General features: G+C 41.9%; 1 protein-coding gene across 2 annotated transcripts in view; it reads right to left on the reverse strand.

Annotated features, from left to right (window-relative positions):
- Positions 1-21,404, reverse strand: part of AGBL1 (AGBL carboxypeptidase 1) — a 304,599-nt gene that overhangs the window by 93,652 nt on the left and 189,543 nt on the right. For both annotated transcript variants that reach the window (XM_030015924.2, XM_030015923.2), the window contains exon 22: positions 5,002-5,162. In XM_030015924.2, coding sequence (XP_029871784.1) covers positions 5,002-5,162 — 161 coding nt within the window. The remainder of the gene's footprint in view (positions 1-5,001; positions 5,163-21,404) is intronic.

The following is a 21,404-nucleotide window of genomic DNA, read 5'->3' on the forward strand; positions in this document are numbered from 1 at the left end:
GACAAAGGACCAGAGCAGTGGTTAAGCCTTCTGCTTTTGATTAATAGCAGAGCTAGAAATATTTAACATCTGGGGTGGAGAGAGATTTGGCTCTGCTAAAGAAAGGTAAGAAATAATGAAGAAATAGAGGAGATTAATAATATCTGAGTCAGCAGAAAACACATAATGACTTCGCAAAAGCCTGTCTCAACATACAAGATGTATCTCATGAACAAATGGCTACAATTGCTGCAGTGTATGCAAAACATTTTCTAGCACAACCTGGAGGGCAGAGAAAAAGAAAATGAAGGAATGTGCCATTAGTTCAAACCATGAGGAAGAAGGGGAGGATACCTATAGTGGGGGGTTGCTCTTGCTTTCTCTCTTGCTCAAACCTGCTTTAAGTGAACAGTCACTTCCCATCCTCTTTGTGGTCATGACAAATGTGAAGGTACCTGGACAGCGTTGACTTAAAACCTAATTGCTTTTACAGCAAATGAGGCATGAAACTTATTATCAAAAAACATGATGTCCGAAGTACAAGCTGGCATTTCATTTTCCCAGCAGAGAGCTTCTGAATACCAGAATTGACTGCAAGGCACAGTAGGAGGCTGGAAACACAAAATTAGTGATTCTTCCTGGGGCATGGCAATAGCATGCTTGCGAGGCCAAGTTTGAGAGAGGGCAGAATAAAGTGCTTGTATGAGCACCTGATACATTGCTTTGGTTTTTGAAGGTGGCCTTTGACCTTGGCAGAGTGGTCCGTAAGACCAACTCTACTCAATGTTGGTGGAAAAATGGCTATTTGATGCAGAAAAACACCTAAATATCACTTGTGAAAAGAAAAGCCACAAACAATGATGCCCTTAAGTAGGTCTTGTGCAATGTGAGAGTGATAATGCCTAAATAAGTGTAAGAGTGAATGTGAAGTGTCCCAGGAGCACAGGTTGCTAATTAAGAGACCAGCTAATACCTGGAGCAATTTAACCCCTCTTCCTCACCATCACACATTGTAGCTCTAACGTATCTTATGTGTGTATTGCATCTTATATTTTCTCCGCTTTTTGGCATGTTCACAAGACAGCTGCCATATAGACTTGTTGAGGACCAGTGACAAAGAGCTGTTAGGCCAACTTCATGATGTCCAAGGATTTCCTGGTTTTAGGGGAAATATGCTACTGTCCTAGCAGTATAGCCCCACAGATGGAAGTTCAGCTCCCCTCCCCCTTGCTTATTCTCAGATGCAGCTACTTTGCTATTCTGCCTCTGCTGCAAATTTATTCCAACAGTTACCCCACTCATGCTTGTAAATGACTGTTTATAGTTCACACTTTAGGGGAAAGATAGACTGTAGACAGGAAAAAATTCTCGCCTGTGTACCAAACTCTATTTAGTTAGGTCTGCTAAAGGTTTCTTCCACCTTTCTTTGACTCATTGGAGACAGTGCACTGAACACAATGGACCTGATCTGGTGCGAGAAATCCCCCATTCACACAGGATGCCTCCATTAGACCAGTCACTTCCCTGACAGCTATTACCTGCTCCAATTTGCTAACCACTGATTCTGACAGAGCTATATAAAGTGCACAGCAAATAGTTTATTCCAGGGAAGCAGGCAGGGTCCGGCCTGCTCCTTCATCCCCTTCACAGCAGTGGTGAAAGTATAAGGCTGCAAAATACCCAGAGCAGAGACAGCCTGAAGAGGAAAATTAAAAGACACATACAGTTATAAACCTTGACAGGTGAAAACGTTTGCTGTCGGAGGAAGATGCCGAGATGCCAAGTCAATGCCACACGCACCAGATACCAGGGCAAAGAGTGACAAATGCAGGACACGAACTGCAGGGATTTCACAACAGAAGAGACCTCTGGCTCCACAGGTTTTGATTTATGTACCTTTGCAATGAGACATTTCATCTGGGAGTCAGTTATATTCAGTGCTGGATTAACTTTTTGTTCCCAAGCTTGACCTGTCACCCAGAGTGCTACAGAGATGGGCACTCAGAAACACATATTTAGGAAACACATTAGATCGAGACAGATGTATTTAACATAAGCACTGTGCAATACACCACACTGCTCACAGCTTAATTTCAGCTTGCTTTCCACAAAACAAAACCCTAACAACTAAATAAAGCTTGCATTTTCACCAAGGTTGAACAATACTAATTCTTTTCTTTTGATATTGGTGCATACTGTTCTGATAAGAATCACCCATATTTGTACCTTTTTCTAGACATGTCAGCAAAACAGCCTTTGGGACACACTTTCCTTTGTCAGGAAACATTAGCTACAGTCAGAGCTATTGCTTCCCACTTAAATATCTATCACGCATATCATTTCCTGGGACGAGGACAGTGCAGACTTCTGGAATACCGATAGCCTGCAACCTGTTTAAAGCCACCGCTGTTCACAACGTAAAGCATGTAAGAAAAAAATTGCACAAGGTAACTGCCCAGGCTTTTCCTGTGTTGCACCTGAAGGATCCCCAAGTCTGACTCTACTTTGGCAAAGGTACACAAAAATTTGGGCATTTTCATTCACAGCTACTCACAGTTTCAGAAACAGATAGTATAGAAAGCATTCAAGAATGCTGTGTATTTTTGTGGTAACCACAGAAGACAACAGCGCCAGTTTTAAACTACAAACATTTCATTCTCCTTAAACTCATAAAGATGGGTCTAGTCTAGGAAGCAGCAGAGTATAATTTCCATTGATGTAATGATATACCACCACTAAGCTGCAAAGCTTTGGTGACCTCCTTGTGCTACCTAAAGACCTAGATTAGACTTAATCTTTACAGAGTAAGATTAGACTGAGTGGTATCCCTCAGGTTCCTCCAGATAAATGTTTCCGTAGAGAATAATTTTTTTTTTCAAAGCCTGTGAGTTGAGAGAGAGGTGAAGAAATAGCTGCTCTCCTGCCCATATCAGTGTGCTCTCTGTATTCTGCATTCTTCCATTGGTTCCAGTAGGGCCCCTATTCCCACTAAAATCAGATCACACAATTCCCTTGGATAGACTCACAGAAACCCAGAAGCGAAGTATTAATTTCTTGAATCAGGGTCAATATACAGCACAATCATTTTCCATGAATTATTTCTTTTATGCTAGCAAACATTTAGTCCCTGCATCTCCCTTCCCCAACCTTCTGCAACAAGCTCCTGCAATATGGCGCATCTAGGTGGGATTAAACAATTCAGCTGTTTACCTGATCTGCAAATGGTAACAAATTGCACCTAAGCTACTAAAATTCTACAAGCCTGCAATTATGCCCAGTGGAGTGAAAATGAACAAGTAATTGTCACATTGCCTTTTAGCAGTGACATTACATCTCTGGATGCCATAGAGGTACTCACTAATGCTAGGCAAACTTGAAGGGATAGAAGGCTTTGCTTTCAGCTACCATGGACACATTTGGAAGTAAGGTCATTTTTTCTGTTGTTAACTTCTTTAAAAATATTGGTAATTAGAGAGCTTCTTACTATTATTTTGGTACTGATCAACTGCCACACAATATTGGGGAAAATGGAATGAATGCCCATTGATATAAAACCAACTGAAGGAAAAAGTAACAGAAGACTACAAAGATCAGGGAAAATGCTAACTGAGTTGCTGTGACCAGATGGCTTTTTTCAGTGTCTGAGGCTAGTCAGGGTTCCATGTTTTTCTTCCCATAAGAGAAGTTATTTTCATGCAAAGGCCCTTCAAGCTCCAGTTAAAAAATGAGAGTTTAATTTATATCTCAAAACCATCCACCTAGCCAGGCTTCAGTAGTTCTGTCTAATGATATGCCAGTGATTTGTTGTCCACAACATGGACAGTGTTTAACATACACCTTAATTGCTTCATTTATATATTCACATGTATAAGTGAGCACAGCTAATCCAAAGGAATGTCTCTACCTTTTAGCTCTCTTTTTTCATTATCCCTCATAAACATTAAAAACTGCGAACAAGCTTGTAAGAATGGTTTTCGGCATGAGGAACAGGTGGTGGTAATGTCGGCTAAGTATTCCTGCAGGGGGAAGCCTGGAAGCCTGCTATAAATTATGGGGGCATTTCTGCAACTGAAAAACTTGCTTTTCGTGGATGAAGCTGAGAGAGCTCTTTAGGGAGCTTCAAATCATATCACATCACTAAGTTTTCTTTCTCCATTTGTCTTGGAAAAACATTATTGCAAGCATATGTGCTTGCATATAGCACTAACAAGTGACGGTGGCCTAGAAAGAATATATATGTTTCTGCTTCATCACAAATTCAAGCTGAAGAGTCCCATACACTGACACTTATCCAGGTCAGACTCCCCATATATTTATAATGGGGCAACTTCACTTAAATACATGCCATTGAATGTAGGAAGCAAATAAATTAATTCTGCAATTTGGAAAAACACCTCCTAAATAATCAGTGGGATCATGACTTCTTCCTATGCACCAAAAAGTCATGAACCTATGCCCTAAATGTCTGCAGGACTCAATTTAGTGAGGAAAAGAGGAATTTCTGGGAGTATCCTTGCAGAATCAGGCCTATAGTTTCTAAATCATGCTATCAAAGTCCTTTTCTGATCTACAATATTTGTTCCCTACCCTGCAGCTCTTAGAGAATGTCTTCCTTGTAAGAGATGCTCTCCATGGAGGATCTGAGGTGGACAGAGTACCACTTGACACTCCAGTGAGCAGAAAAATGTTTCCTGCTGATGCACTTTTCTGCGGCAGTACCATCCCTATGCTCCAGTAATCAGTTTTCATAGGAAAATGGAAATTCACTGGAAAATAGAAATCAGGTTCTTTTCTTTCACCTTTTTTATCCACATGGATGGCTGCAGGGCATGGAACCACTGTTTCAGTAATTTCTCTGGGAGTCAATTGTATCTTCATTTCCAATCACTCTCAATACACTCCAGTTCCCAAGATGCAAATCTCAGCCATAAGGAGAGTCCATTTCTGCAGATTTAAACCCAAAACATATCCCCACCAACTTGATTCCCACAGAAGAACCCTCTGAATACTACTATCACTGACCTTTGTGCCCGGTCTGTTATCTCCTCCTCCAAATCTAGTAGGAGTGTTGCCTGAGCCATCACCTTCTCACTGCAGGGCAGGGATTTGAGGTGCAGAATGAGCAAACCAAGACAAAACTTGCTTCCCGTCTCCTCCAGCTCTTGAGTTCCCAGCTGCAGGCCCTGATGGAGAGAGGCAGAAATTTTCAGTGCTGAGTGTGCATTTCACAGGTAGATGGAAAGGGTCAGACTTGTTTTGCAGAAGGGCAACTCTTAGCTTTCCTCCTTCCATTCTGAATTAGAGGTTCTCTTACATTTGCTATATATGGAAATTTCCCCCACAGAATCATTTGTAAATTAACTGACAGCACTTGGTCCACAGAAGCTATTCTAAAATAGCCTCTATTTTACAAATGGGGAAACAGAGGCAAATAATTTAACTGCCTCGACTACATTTGCAGAAAAAGTCATTGTAAGAATTAGACTCAGCCCCCAGGAGGATCTGAGTGTAAATCCACATTTACAAATCATTAGGACACATTTTTTTTCTGTCTCTCTGTAGATGAGTCATCTCCCTAAGCAATGGAAAAAAACGCCATGTCTTATGATTGTAAACACTGGGCAGTGGCAAAAATAAAAAAGGAAACGGGGACGGGGGCAGCAGGAGAGAAGGGAGGAAGAGATCTTTAACAAGTTATGAATTTTTTTTTTTAGAAAATCAATTGCAAAGTAATTGCAAAATAACAAACACCTCTAAGGAATTTCTCAGTCTATTAAAAGCTGATGTCTTTCTAGCAGAGACAGAGAAGCACAAACAGGGTTTGGATTATCAACATCATCTTTCAAGGGAGGACTCCTCCAAGCTGTGGATCCTCACTTGGAAGAACCCCAATTATGAATAGTGTGTGTTTGGTTTTTTTCACTAATTAAAAAAAATAAAGATCTAGCAAAGAAGGAACACACCAAGGGCCTGCATAGGTTTAAGTCAATCTAATCAATGGCAGTTTCATGCAAGCGGTGAGAGTGCAGGAGACAAACAAAGCTCAGATATACTAAAAAGAAACTAAGAAACTGCAAAATCCCTCATCTTTGGCATTTAGTGACCGCATCACAGGTACTCCTTAATGCTAACACATCAGGGGTTGAATCAATTGCTGAACAATTGCTGCCTCTGCCAATATCAGGCCTATGCGCTTTTGCAGCACAAAACATCTCTGCAGCCAACGTTCCGAGGAGAGCTCCAGCTCCATTTCCAAGACTGTTTCCTTAGCAACTCTCAGGAGCTCATGATCACAGTCCTGGCACTAGCATTGTGCACGGTGTGAGCTCCATGCCAGCATAGCCTGGCACTTGACACTCTACTACGTATTTGTTAATGGACATCTTATGGGTAATGAAGCCGTACATGTTCTGGTAATCCAACAGTAGGCTGAGTTCTGATCCCATGTTGAGGTTTTGGTTGTGGGGTTTTTTTTGTTTGTTTGTTTTTTTCCTCTGTATAAAGTTGTTGCATTTGTAAAGTGCTTTGGGATCCTTGGGTCTGAGCAGCTCTAGAGAGCTAAAAGATTATTTCTGAGCCAAAACCATGCAGGTAGATGGAAGAGAGAAGAGATTTCTCACATAAACTTCTGCAGCTGTCTTGCAAAGGTTTTTTTTATGCATTTTTGTTAGAGGACACAAACTACTTGGACAGGATGAAAACCACCACTTCATCTCCAGCATATGCAAATATCATCTGGCATTACAAATACCCTATCTGATAAGAAATACATTTTCCTATAGTAAACATGTTATAATTCTGTTTTCTTTCTGAGACCCCGTGAGCGCAGCATGAATCTGTAATTATGATGATGAGCATGAACAACACAAAATAATACATAGCTCAAACATATACTGAGTGGCCAGACAACTAGATAAGCACAGGACCCACCCAGAAAAGCACACAGACAATCTGAGAAAACATAGCCTTAGTGCTAGGCAGGGTCTAGGGTCTCTGGAGAACTGACTTTGCTCTCAGAACAGTCTCTTAAGTATTTTTATCACAGTGGGCAAATCTCTGACACCATTTATTCTCTCCATCCTATTCACCTCCACTGCAAGCTTCGCCAAGCAAGATCCAGGTAATGAACTACAGCAATAATTAATAAAAGTAAGAAAACAGAGGGAGAGGCTTACGGGAACCAAGGGTCATTAACGCAAAACCATGAGAGTGCTTAGCAGCTCTGGATAGATTCCTAAATATTTTATTATTTTACTTTAAAAGACTTAAGATAGTCTTAAGATAAGTGTGGCAGAATTACAATCGGCAGGCAGCAGCAGTGACATTTCTGAGCAAAAACATGTCATTTCCACAGCAAAAGAGTTATTTTCTCAGGGGCAAAAAATACAAAGAACATCTCGTGGCTTTCCCTGGGGTGCATCTCAGGGTCTTGCCTCCAAGATCAAGGCAACATACTAAATACCTATCAATCCAGGAGATGCGAATAGTGACTGTGCTAAAACTCAGCCTGTGGCTTTATGATTCCCTGGAGCTTTATTCAGGATATGAAGAGGCCTTAAGAAACTATGAGCAGAGAAATAATAATAATAAAACTATAATATACCTCAGAAGCCTCAGACAGTAATTGCTCATGCACTGAAGTTAGCTGCTGTACGATGGACCCATATTGCTTTGATACCAGACAGCTCAGGAGTAACAGCTGGAAACCTCAGCTAGAGAATTACTTGTTAACACACTTTATTCACTTCAAACACAGACAGACTTTTACTTTTTAACTCAGATAATTCTCTCCCTCTCCCTCCTCAGCTCTCAGCAGAGAGTGGAGCTGGAGGTGCATAGCGTGACTACCATTAAACTGAAGCTGTTGACAGAACTGACATATCAAACTAACGTTATTGATGGCATCTGCCAGCAACGCCAAGAGCTGGTGTAGTGGTTAACAATCAGTCCCTCTTGCATTGCTGAAAGGGAAGCCTGGTCTCCAGGCATGTCCCTTGTAGCTGTGCAGCACACAGAGTTGTAAAAATTTTGGGATTGTGCTTACAACTCAGAATTGTGAAAACAGTCTACAAGAATGCAAGAAAGAAGAAAAGAACAGTAGAAGCGGCGCACCTTGGTTTGGTTAATATGCTGGTAGGAAGCACAACTCCATGGCAGCGAAGCTGTCTTGCTTCTACGTATAGTGACAGTATACGGTCTGTTTGCTGCAGCTGCACAGGAGGAAGCTGGTCTGCCTGACAGAACCTCCCCTGCAGTGTCCTGCCAGTCTGGATTCTCACTGACCCCATCTTTCTCTCTAGCACAATGCTTTATGGCTCTGTCCTCCTTTGGACACGTCTATGTGAGCAGTGGAGCATGGTGCAAAGTCTTCCAAGCCAGCAGAATCTAAGCAAATTCTGAAGCAGGAAACAGTATCTCTGCACCAGAAAGCTGCAGACAAGCTCATCAGTCCTAATTAGTCCAGCCTCAGAAACATGCTAACAAAGCTATCCTACTTTGATGATCAGCTCACATCTCTATATAGTTTCTGCTCTCTGTTACATGAAAGTACCAGTCTGGACCAGCATCAGCTTGAGGCACCATGCTCCACTGTGCAATATAAATACATCCACTGGTCCCATGGGCCCTGTCATGCAGTCTTTTGCAGGCATCGTGTTAAGGTATAACAGGTTGTTTCCTGGCTATTAGAGTATAATGGAGCTAAACAACTTTTCCCAATCCCTTTCCACATTCTCATACTGCAACAGACAGCATGGGAGGAGGTGACACTTAATAACAGTCCAAGTTTTGAATATATTTATTTTTCATGGGAAGAAACAAATTTCAGAGGTAGGCGACATGGCCAATCAGGTGAATGAAACAGACACTTAGTCTATTAACTCTTGGTCTAGTTAGGTCAATTAATTTCTTGCCTTTTCTGCCAAAACTATTGCTAGCATAACAGCTGGGGCAGTAGGATGCTCACCTGCATCTCTTAATTGACACTATCATAGTAACAGGAAACCGGGGAGCAGAAAAAAAAAAGCTATTCTTTGACTTATCATTAGGACAGGACATTGTCAATACAAATTTTCCTTAGCAAAATTGATCAAATCATACTGGAAAAACAGTTCATTCATACTCAGCACTGATGCATCAAATAAATATCCACAACTAAATGTTTCCTATCTCTCTTAACTTGCTCCCAAAATGGTTCACAGTCTAAATGACAAACCAGTGGAAAAACTTTGTTATTCATTACTCATATGATTGAAACACTCCTGCTGCCAAAGGCAGCAACAGTTTCATAACGCAGATATTGTTGAAGAAGGTGGAAGGACTCCAGAAGTTAAATTAGAAATTTCTTCGCAAGGGTAACTAGAGCTACAGTAAAATTAGAGTTAGAAGATACTAATAAACACAAGTAGACAAAAGATTTCAGAGCGATCAATTGTTTCTGTGCTCAGAGAAAAGGGATCTTTGGCATGGAACATGGCCACTTCAGCGGCCTCTCCCACTTCTGGTCACTGTTCGGTCCTTGGGGCAAGAGCTTTTCTGTGCAAACTCACTTCCAGTCAATACATGTACATACACACTTACAGAATATTCTCTGCATCTCAATAGCTTTACACATGCACAATGGTTATGCCCTAAGGCTGGGTATAAATAAATTGACAGTCTGGTTTCGCACTAATTCCATCAGTGAGCTCTCCCTCAGAATACTAATAGAAACCATTTGGAGGCTCTAGAGGATAAACCAAGGAACTGAATGAAACATTTGGTGCCTGGTGTCTGCAGCCTTAAATTTAGCTTGGGCCAGCCCTGAAAGATACTGTCCTTTCAACCCCTATGAATGAAAATATGCAGACACACGCTGGGGAGCTGGCAATTTAGACAACTAGGACAGTAGGGAATAAGCCAGGTTTTCTCATGCCCCAGAGATCCCTAAGCAGCAGGTATGACACGCAAAACCAAAGACGTGAAGGGGATGGGGACTGGAATTTGGGCCAAAAGATTTCAAGAGGATTAATCGAGCAAAAAAGGGTGAAGATGCAAGAAAAAAATAGGCTAGCAGGAATTTCTAGAAAGAAAGATGAGAGAGGTTGGAGTTAGAGACAGAAGATAAAAGGATGGGAGAGATAAAAGGACGAGAAAGGAGGAGGGGTTGTTGAGGTCAGTGGATGCTGATACAGAGGAATGATAACAAGAGGAAAGCTAATGAAAACCTCTACCCCCTTCTCACCCTTGGAGAGGTGTGCCTTGCTCTGAACATCTGTCCTCATTACATCTGGTACTTTGGCCTCATGGCGAGGAAACAAGGCCTAGCTTGCCTTGAATCCTCTCACAAAACTTTTGCTGAACTCAGCTGGTGTTTTGCCTGAGCTGGGGCTGAGCAAACTTCTTGGGTACAGAAACAAAGAAATTATTATTATTTTAATCATTCTAATGGACTCTTTCCCTGGTTAAAGATACGTATATTATAGGCAACACTGTTCAAGGAATGCAGTGAGCAGGAAGATTAAATACCTTCTCCCTCTGATCTGCTCAGGAAAGAGTCCTGAACAACCTGCTCATAGGAGAACCCGTGATTTAGCAAACAGAAAAACTTGTGGCCAAGTTCTCCAGCAAAACAATTATTTAGATTATGATCTCTCCAAGTCTACTGCAGGGAGGGGTTTCCTCCTCCTTTCCACTGTGCTGACTTGCTATTTGTCTGACATTCCCATCTCAACACCTTTCTCTCGTAGTATTTCCACAGCTGTCTCCCTGTCCTTTCTCTCCCTCCTTTTCTCCCTTCCCAACTTCTCCTTCTCTGCTCCTCCCTCAGCATCCTTTCTCCCTTCCCTAATCAGCTCCCATGAATTACTCCATCCTCAACATATGGCAAGCTCATCCCGTGTTGGAAGAGCCAAAGAAATTACATTGGTGTTGCATTTGCCGATCTTAGCTGGCCACTTTGCTTGACCACTCTATTCCACACACTATCTCATGTTTTATGTCAACAAATTGCAAATTATCCAGGATGTAGACAGGGGTGGCTTTAACTTCCCACATCCCCAAAGTCTGCACACTCACAGAGAGAGGCACTAGTTAGATAGAGAATACTTCCACATCCATTGGATGCTGTTATACCTGTTCTGCATTGCTGTATAAGACTGAAGGTGGTGCACGGTACTAGAAAGCTCAGCTTTGCCAGACTGCTTCTTGAATAGCAGAGGGACAGACTATGCTTTTTTTTTTTTTTTCTAATGTGGGCCATAATTGCAAAGGGTGGTCATGTCCGGAATAAATGATGAACAAAAAGAGAAAGAGAAATGAGGATATTTTCCCCTATGCAGACAAACCATATAGTAAAATTCTATTCTTTGTAGAGTTCTTGCTTTCCAATAAAGTTGAGTAGTACATTGGTTTTCTGTCTCATTTGTTACCATGTGACATGTTAAGGACCTATTTTTAGGCTTTAGATGGACCTGAACTAGCATCAACAGATTATCCTTCTCTTTGCAGACACTAAGCAATCTTTCACTTCGTCCCACAGTGTCTTTTCAAACAGAACTGAAGAGGCTGAGTGAACGACAATGCCAGGCCAGAACTGAGCACTTTGGAGGAATCTGCATTGTTTCAGAGTGGCAGGGTCAGAAGTGTCTCAAGTTCTGATCTAAGGACTGTGGACAGTTCTAGGGAGGAGAAGCCTGCCTGCACCATCCAATAAAGAAGAGTGGTCTTGGAAACGACAGTCCAGAGGGCAAGCTTTTGATAGTAAAGCTAACAAAAACAATGAAACAATGGGCATTTTTATTTTAAATTAAAAAAAAGAAAAACAAAAAGCAGCAAAACAAAACAAAACCCAAACCCAACATGCTAATTCATAAAGGAAAAAAAAATGCTCCTCCAGGACACTTAAGCCTCCTACTTGGAGGACAGGGAATAGAACTAGCGAACTGTTCAAGGTCACATAGGGGTTCTGGGGCAGCGTGAGGAAAGAAAGTGATTACCTTACATTGGTGACAATCGAGTCCTTCATTCAAGAAAGCACCTTTCTTCCCCATGCTCCCAGTATTTGCAACAGGTTAACTGGTATCACCCTATCTGACAGTGCCTTGAAAATACATCAGTAGTCTATTCATGACTCTCTCTCACATACATACTTTTTCCTGTTATCTGAACACTGTGGAGCCTGGAACAAGTCAGACATGTTATAGCCTGAGGTATCTGAAGATTAAGTGTAAGGTGGGGCTTCAAGTATGTCTGAGAATCTGTGTCAAATGAATTAGCTCTTAAAAGCAGCCTGGGAAAGCAAGAAGCTGAAATTTTGCAAGTCCTAAATTGGCAGCCTAATCCCTGGATCACTCTCCCTCCCTCTCTACTTCCACTTAAAAGTTTGCCTGTATAAATAACTTCAGTGAACAAAACAAGTGACCAGACTCTTGGCCCACCCAAGTCCTATTTCAGCTATGAATTTACCCAGTTTGGACATATTTCACCATGGCAGTAAAATATTTTTCTAATCCTGGCTGGTGATCACCACATGCCTTGGAACAAAAGGATTTATGATACTTATAACTTTATGCTGGCTAATGTAAATGCAGATGCTGTTCATAAAGTGTCTAACCTTGCTTTAAAAATTCTTAATAAGGTATTTATCTTCATAATGCCATCCACTATGGGGATCCCCAGGTTAATTATGTGTTACATAAAGAATCAATTGTTGCATCTTAATTTCATGAAATGGCCTCATATCCTTGTATTATATTACACAACACCTTGTTATTTTTCTGTGTGTCGTTCAAGTATTTAAAGCAACAATACTGGGAACTTCCAAAGTAGTTTCTATCTTAAAACTCACTGTGCTATAAACTGCAATGGAAGAAACCTTACAGCCTTTCCCTCTCATCCCAATAAAATACGTGGTATTCTTCCCATCACAGAAGTGATGAAAAAATACATTGGCCACCACGACACATCAAGGCTAGTATGCTTTTCTTCCCCATCCAAAATGAGACCCCAGGATCATGGTACCTCTCACTGTTGCACCAACACAGGGACTGAGGCACTAGAGTAGATTTAGTGAGAAGCCAACACAGCACGACCCAGATATCGCCCCCGTTGCTCCAGCCTGATAACACTCTGCTCCACATTATCTCCGGTGCTCTGCTCCCACACCAGCACATTATGGAGACTGGTAGGCCAGCGAAACTGTGTCTTGGCCTGGCAGCAATGTTATGCAGAGGAGAATCCAACGGGACAGCGAGCCTGCTTCCTGGTATGCTGCTGCCAGCCAGCCACACCACTGCAAAGCCTCTCCGCAGCACAGCGCTCAGTGTTACCTGCACGCTGCTGCGCTCTCTGCACTGTAACACTTTATTCCTTCCCTTTGTAACTCAGTAGCTCTAGTATCCCTAATGCTTTCCCTGTGTTGAAGCTGCCTTCCAGGCCACAAAACACTTTCATGTGCTCCCTCTAGCCCCTCTTTATCACTGCTTCGTCTCTAACAAAAGAAATGACCCATAACAAACACAGTACTCCACAGCAGGTATTGCCATTCACATCTATAGGGATATTATAACATCTTCCAAGTCTACCTCTTTCTTCACACATGCAGGCATCTTATTCACTTTTTTCTTTATTGTTACTGCTGCACATGGCACAGGCATCTTTATCAAGCTGTCTTTATAATAGCTACTTATGTTTTCCTGAATGGTTAGAGCTAATTCAGAGCCCAATCATGTGTCTGAATGGTTTAAACTATTCCTTCAAACATGCTTTACCCTGCCACTGCCTATGTTTCATCTTCCATTCTGGTACCCACAATCTTTCAGTCCTCCTTCCTACTGTAAAATTTGTATCAGCTGCAAACAGTAAATCTTATTATCTTACTGTTTTCCTTCCCTTGCAGTCATTAAAATTATAAATATTGACCAGCACCAATTCACAGAGTAGTAGCTGGAGTCAACTCACTTCTTTCCATCCCAAGGATGCTTTATGTATCCTACCTATTTTTTCCAGCTTTTTCAATAGTTTTTGACTACACAGTCCTTTTATGTCTCACTCCATAACTCCCAAAATTTCTTTATGCCTTTTTTTTTGTGAGAAGCTCTCTTTTTATCAGCTCTGACTCATCTGGGATTCCCAGCCATCCAATCTGCATGAAAATTATTCTTGGTTCACTCTTGAAAGCCATGGGCAAAACTTTATATACCATTTCTCCTTCATCCTCCAATCCCCACACCTCTTTCAGAAAAAATCCACCATGTTATCAAGGCACTATTAACACTCTCGGTCATTGTGTTTCCTTATCCCTGTGTTACTCCCGTGCTTGTGGTCCTGTTATCGGTGGTTCTCTCATCCCATGGAGTAAGTTTTTAAACATGAAGAATCATAATTAGCACTTTGTTAAACATGTTGTAGATAGTCTGCTATCTAGTCAGCTGACCATTTTTAATGATTTCTTTTTAGTAGTTCAAATCCTCTGTTCCTTAGTTTCCTTACAACCCCTACAGGAACAAAACCTGGGCTTCATCTGACTCTGTGAGTTATAACCTTAGCCAAATATAAAATAACACAGCAGACAATACACAAGCATTGTCTTCGTGTATAAACCAGCCAGCGTGGTCCCACAGCATCCCGCTCTGTTCCTGTCCTGGCTGCCTACCAGCTCTGCCAATGTACTTGTGGCTCCAGGGCAGCACAAATAGCTCCAGAATACATCCAAATCTCAGCCTACATAATCCTTTATTATTCCAGTCCTGAAGGTCCCATATTTTCTTCCAGAGCCTTTTGATCATGGCTTGAAGCATACTTCTTTTTTCCAGATCTAACCCTGCTCTCCACAAAATCACTCATTTCCTCTGAGATCTTCTGCCAATGGCCTCAGAGCAGAACTTCCACCTGGTGGTGGTTTTCCTGCCCAGACCACATCACTTGCCACATGCCAGCTTCCATGGTGGAATAACTACGTGCGCGTGTTCAGAAGAGATTATCCTGAGACTCCCTGTGTGTTGGTCTCCTTAAAAACTTACTTTAAATAGGTCCTCACACAGAGATCCACAGGTGAGAGGTAAGGACATAGGGCCATCTACAGCTCTGCACCTTCCTGTCCCATTTCAATTTTCATTACTCTAACCTTTCATGCACTGTGTGTCCATCCCCTTATCCTGATACAACTCAAGAGCTACCTGAGACTTTTTTCCTAAATTATAAATGACTCCCCCCAGGCTAATTTCTTTTTTCATATCACAGATTCTCTTTGGTCATCTTCAGCAAACACCATCAAAGCTGGCCTCCCCACCTGTCACTCCCTATAACCTCAGGATCAGTGACAGGAAGCAACTATGATTCTACAATTTATTGTATTAGCACTTCTGAAACAACAAAGGAGTCATTGATTTTCCAAGCCAAAGGCACATGGGAAAGCACAAAAAGCATCTATGCCCAGCTCAGATCAGAGAGGAAAGAGAAACTGCATAGGAGAGGGCTTCCCCCAGCCTGGTAACTGCTCCCTTTGAAGCCGAACGATGGGACTGCAAGCAAGGAGCTTGTTGGCTGTTTTCTTACAGGTGTCACCATAATCATTCTGACACAGGACCCTTCTTGCTGCTTGTCACATTTAACAGAAAAATCGACAATAAGAGTGAAAATGTGACTGTTTCTTTTGTTTCTTTCTTTCTTTTGAATACTCTGTACTAACCACCTAGAGAATGGCTGATAACACTGCGAGTAATTCAGGCAAAAGTACTGCAGGACCCTCTTTGATGTCTGCTCTGGTTTAATACAGGTTCATGTAACAAACGTCTAATACAATAATACCATATAAAGAGTTAAAGAATACATGAGAAAGCTAGGTGAAAGGGAGATTTTACTGGATGACCCAAGTGCAAGTCACTGATCTTTTCATTAAGAGGCTGGGTTAGGAAGGACATCTTGCAGTCAGTCTCTGGAATGTGGACTCCACAGTCAGAAATCAAACATCAGGAAAACTCTTTCAGATGAAACAGCTGCCATTAACTGCTAACCAGGGTTTAGAGGTCAGCAGAGTCCAAAGGTTCATTTTATCACCAGCCTACATGTCCAGGGGTACAAAGTAAACTGACAGCCTCTAAGATGGCTGATAGATATTTTTACCTTAATATTGGGTGGAAAAAATTATTATTAAAAGGAAAACAAAAATGAAGATCAAAACCAAAGCTTCTACTTTATTACAGGAGAGATGAACCTGTGGTGCTTGTCCATGAGGAACTGACCAGCAGCACGCAAATGACATTTGGACTTATTTACCAAGGATGAGTATCAGTTAGACCTGGCAGTTGGGTGCAGACTTTTGCAAACCACCTATGAGCCTTTTCCCCTATTTAATCCCACCAGCACAGGCTCAGTTTAACATCTCCACTTACTGTGCTTTTAGAGAGAAAAAGAAATCAGGTCTTTGAAGACTGCAAGGAACAGACTGAAGAAAGGGAGACAAGATCGGAGAGACAGAGCTAGGGTGAGGGGGAGGCAGCTATCTCTAGCAAGTGGGATAACTGATGTGACTCACACAAAAGCAGCTTACATTTCCCCTTGTTCTGCCATGGATATTTCCACATTGGCTTTTTCAGAGATGGAGACCAGCAGGAAGCAAATGCACAGCAGCTGATGAATGCTTCACCTCCTAGAGCATCAGGTGAGAAGCATATAGGCCTTGTAAAAATAAACTACAAGTCTCCGAGTCTTTGAAAACCTACTGACCATTCACAGCAAAGCAGGCAACCCTTTATCAGCAGAGAAGATGCTGACTCCAGATTACAGGCTTTCATGATTTCTCATCTTGCAGCCATACCACCTGAGAAAATTTGCATAAGAACAAGCTGCCTTTTTCTTAGGAGTCCTTTTCAACATGCTTTTATGACTTCTACTGAAAATGATAATCCTCTGTTTGTGACACTGCAATCATTTCTACTACAATCAAGTGTTCTGTCCAAAAAGAGGATTACTGCTTCAGTTTGGAGAAGTATAAGGACTTTGAGAGGAACAAAGCATCCAGTTTCCAAGCAAATGATCTTGGTAATAGAGAACAAAAGACGACAAAGATACAAAAACAACACTACATATGATCAGATCTGCCACTTCCAAGAGGCATCCAATGCCCTTTAAGTTCATAAAAACTGATGTTTGCTATAGATGTTTGTACAATGGAGTTGGAAAAAGTTGCAAGAGACATTTTTCTTTGCTGTGCCACTCCAACATTCACTCAGATTTTTCCTTTGACAAGCTAGCAATGTTTTAAAACTAAACATCAGACACACATATATAGAAAACCCACTGCAGTACACAACTCCATCCTTTTAGCAGTGTCCTGTGAGGAGAAGCATCACTGCACATGGTGCTGAATGTCAAACAACTGGCTTAAACCTGTGCCTCTGGCAGCTGCTCTGAAATCCAAAGAACAAACAGTTAAAAAAAAAAAAAAAAAAAAAAAAAAAAAAAAAAAAAAAACCAAACCCAAAAAAAACACCCCTTTATTTTTCTGCCTTTTTTTTTGGCAAGAACATAATTTAGCATGACTCTCCACAGAACAATTTGCATGGGATTACCCACAATGCACTGCAGTATGGTAATACGCTTCAACCTCTGATGCATATTAGACTGACAGTGTTAAAAATCTGTCAAAGTTAAAATAAATGATACAGGAAAATGATGATGTAAGACAGGACAGTAAACATTCTGCACTTGTGTAATATGCCAAAATTCAGTCTAAAATTGGCCTGGGAAAGAAAATGAGAGTATTATGCACTCAGAACAGCTTTAGGGAACGTTCCCAACTCAAGCAGAAAACAATACCTGACTGAGACACGGATGTAATCACGAAGGAATGGAAAGTACAACAAACCAGAACTAAGAGCTGAATAGGAGACAAGGAGAGATTTTCTTCATTTCTTTGATTTCCCACCGGGTAGCAACCTGGAGGGAATATTCCCTCTTGCTCATCCAAGGACGGTTCGGTTCACTGCGCTTCACCACATGCATTCCTCACTCTGTCTTCTGCTCCTCTCCAAGCCCTGCTGCATCTTCTGATGCTGGTAGCAATCCCTAATATATCCTGGACAGTCTCTATGTTCAAAAGCAGCTGTCCCGAAACACTGAGCCCCAGGGCTATGTCAGTCACAGAATCCAAACTACTGGCATCTCTTTCCTGCAGTCATTCACGGCTACTCAACCCTTCAGCAGGCTTCACCAAGGCAACAAAGACTCCCTAACATTTTCTAGCATTGGTCTTGTACTTTCCCATAGGAAATAGCCACAGGAAAATAGTATCAAATGTAACTCTCCCCTTCAGTCAATGCCACACACTGTTTTCCTAATAATTCAAGTAATCAGACACCACTCCTCAAATCCCTAATCCAGGGGTAAGTCTGCTTTGGTATCCAGTGAGTATTCACTTAACTGGACAGGGCTTTCTGCAAAGCCTTCAGGCAAGCAAGGGCAAAGGATGCCAAGGGGGGAACAAGGCATAGGGCTGGGCCAGGGCAGGGGAGACGATGAGAAGCAGTATTTTCCACTTAGGTCTTTTCATCAGTTGCCTCAAAGCTAAGTCACAGAAAAATGAACAAAACAAGAGATGAGGCCAAAATATATTTGCTGAAGAGGAGTTAAAGAGATTAGTGTATTAATTAATCAAGACAACGATGTCAGCAAGGGCCTGACCTTTATTGCTGCCCTAGTAACAGCTTTGTCCCTGGTGACTTTCAGCTTGCATGCTCAAGCCATTTAGATACATCCCTCAATTAATCGCAGGATACCCTCTGGGAGATAGGAGAGCAGTACTGCAAGCAGGGATGCTGAATCAGAGGAGTAGCCGCCTAGTCAAAGGCACCTCGTCAAGGGCATTGGCAGAGCTATGGAGAGAGCCCACAATTCTCTTTACCTCTCACATTTCGCCTCTTGCTGCTAGGAACAAAATTGTTTGAAGCTATTAATCTGGAATTCTGCCATACTTTAAAAAAAAAACAAAATCAGAGACTAACAAGAAATAAAAATTAAGTTTCAAAAAACCCCACCCCAAAACCAAAGAAAAGAGTCTATTTTTAAAGGAACTTATATCTTCTTTGTAATAAAACATCAGCAATACATGAAACTCACTCAGACAAAATGACAGATGACTGCTAACAGCAAGACGTCAGTCAAATCTTCAGTTACCCCTGCTTCTCCCCTTTCTCCTGAGACTAAGTCCTTCAGACAGGTCCAGCAAGCCTCTGAGCACCACTGTCACTCTAACAAAGAATCTCCAATCTCTGTCGGTGCAGTTGGATGGCAGAATACAATGTGGATAGGGAGCTGCTGCTGTCCCCACACAGCAGGGACAGACAGGGGTGGAATCTGGACAGGCTCGGGAAGATGACATACAACCACAGGCTTTCAGGCAATAGGAGGACTACAAAGGTGCATTAGTTGAGGAGAGAGTGGTGATGCTCAAGGATGGCAGCAGATGGACGCAACATTGGAAGATGTTTGCTTCTATCAGAATAGCTGTTATTACAGCAACTGAGAACCTGAATCTGGTTTTGCCTCCCAAGCAAAAGCAACAAACATATCTGCCCAGGCCCTGTCAGTCTGGACTCTGACCCAGGGACTGACATCCCGGCTTCACTTTGGGCCTGCCTTGTCACTATGGACGCACCAAGTGATTGCTAGGTTGACCCCCGTCACTGTCACTGGACCTGACCCTGATTCACTGGCTTGTGTTCCTGGCTTGACCTTGGACCTGCTGCATCACCATGGACTCATCTGGTGACCCGGGCTCTTGGTTGAACCTGCGTATCCTGCACAGGCCTGGCCTGCTCACCTTGCTCAGCAGCAGCGGGATGGGGCCTTGGCTGGCAAGGAGACACATCTAGTATTAACTCCATTTCTCCCATTGCTATCACTGGCCTTAATTCTCTTCTCAGTACAGGCACTCCAAACTCTCCATCTCAACGCCAGATGAGCAATACTGCCGAAGTTGTAGCTTGAACGAGAGAAATTGGTCCCTCTACTTGTCTGTCTATCACTAGCTGAGCTGAACCTGCCTGTTCCTTCCACTTCAGCTCTACAGTCCTTCACATTCAGTCTTGATATTGGGGAAATCTCAGACAAGAAGGGCCATGAAGTTGATGGAGGCTGCACTGGCACACACTCAGCTTTCTCCCACACTCCTCAATATAGAGGTTACAACATCCTAAACCACAGCTATATTAAGACTAACTTCACATTACGCTCACTTGTCTGACACCTTCCTATCCATAAGTAGCTAACACACATCACCTTTCAACCATTGTATTTGAATTTGGTCAAAAAGCTTTCCAGTACAAATAAACCTTTTAACTTTAGGTGCCAAATTAATTTTTGTTAAAGCCAACAGGGTTACCTCATGTTAGAATCCAGCTACAAAAATTGATTTCTTTTCCTCTTCCCTAGCTATTGTTGGCTAGTTCTAGTGAGAGAAGCTATTTCTGAACTATTATTGGCATGTCTTACATTCAGAGACTAAAGGAAGGAACCGACTGACAGTGGAAAAAATGTTAGACATTACTTTCAAGAAATGCCAGTTTCTGCCAAGCTCTTATGCACATTTCTCTGAGGGGAAAAAAAAAAAAAAAAAAAAAAGGAAACAAAACCCAAACAACAAAAAACCCCAAAGGCTTTATTAACTGCTACTAGTAGAGGTCAAATCTGTGAGGATCAGTGAGAGAAAAAGGCACGTATAGAAAGTTCTCTGTCTCAGACTGACAATCAACTGCATGGTCACTGCCATAGATGCCCACTTATTTCATTCGTGCCTCTTCTTTCACAGAGGAAAATCCCCTGCTTCTCAGTTCAAAATGACTGCTAAACATGACTGAGGTGGAGTTTATAGAGATTTTTGTACAGCATATTGCATCCAGCTTGGGCTGATGTGCACTCATCAAACATGCTCATACATCTGTGCATAGACACACACACACAATCACAGATGCACAAGGACACATTTCTAAGACACGGGTACCATAACAAACAGCACCCATTCATAAGTACACAATTAAAATAATATGTTCATCAGACACCAGTGCACATTTGCACACTTGAAGGTCTGAGAGAACATGTTTTGGACTAGTTCCCACACTCACATGCATGTACCCACACTGCACATAAACACCCCACCAGTACAAACACTCACCTGATATGTGATTCAGGGAAGTACAGGTAGGTAGCTAAATGGAAACACACAGAGATTCATATCTGTTTCTCTTGTAAATTGTGCACATGGTCTTCATGCATTTATTAACACTGTGCTAATAATTTATAGTAATTAGTGTTATAATAGGAAAACACAAGAATGCAGATCTTGGTCCTTTATACGTGAATTAATTACACCAGCAATACCTGTCACCCCCAATACATAGAAAAGAATAGCAGAGAATCGTTTTTCTATTTTCCAGGCATTTGCTTCAGTG

This window comes from Aquila chrysaetos, chromosome 5 (assembly GCF_900496995.4).
Source record: "Aquila chrysaetos chrysaetos chromosome 5, bAquChr1.4, whole genome shotgun sequence".
Lineage (NCBI taxonomy): Eukaryota > Metazoa > Chordata > Aves > Accipitriformes > Accipitridae > Aquila > Aquila chrysaetos.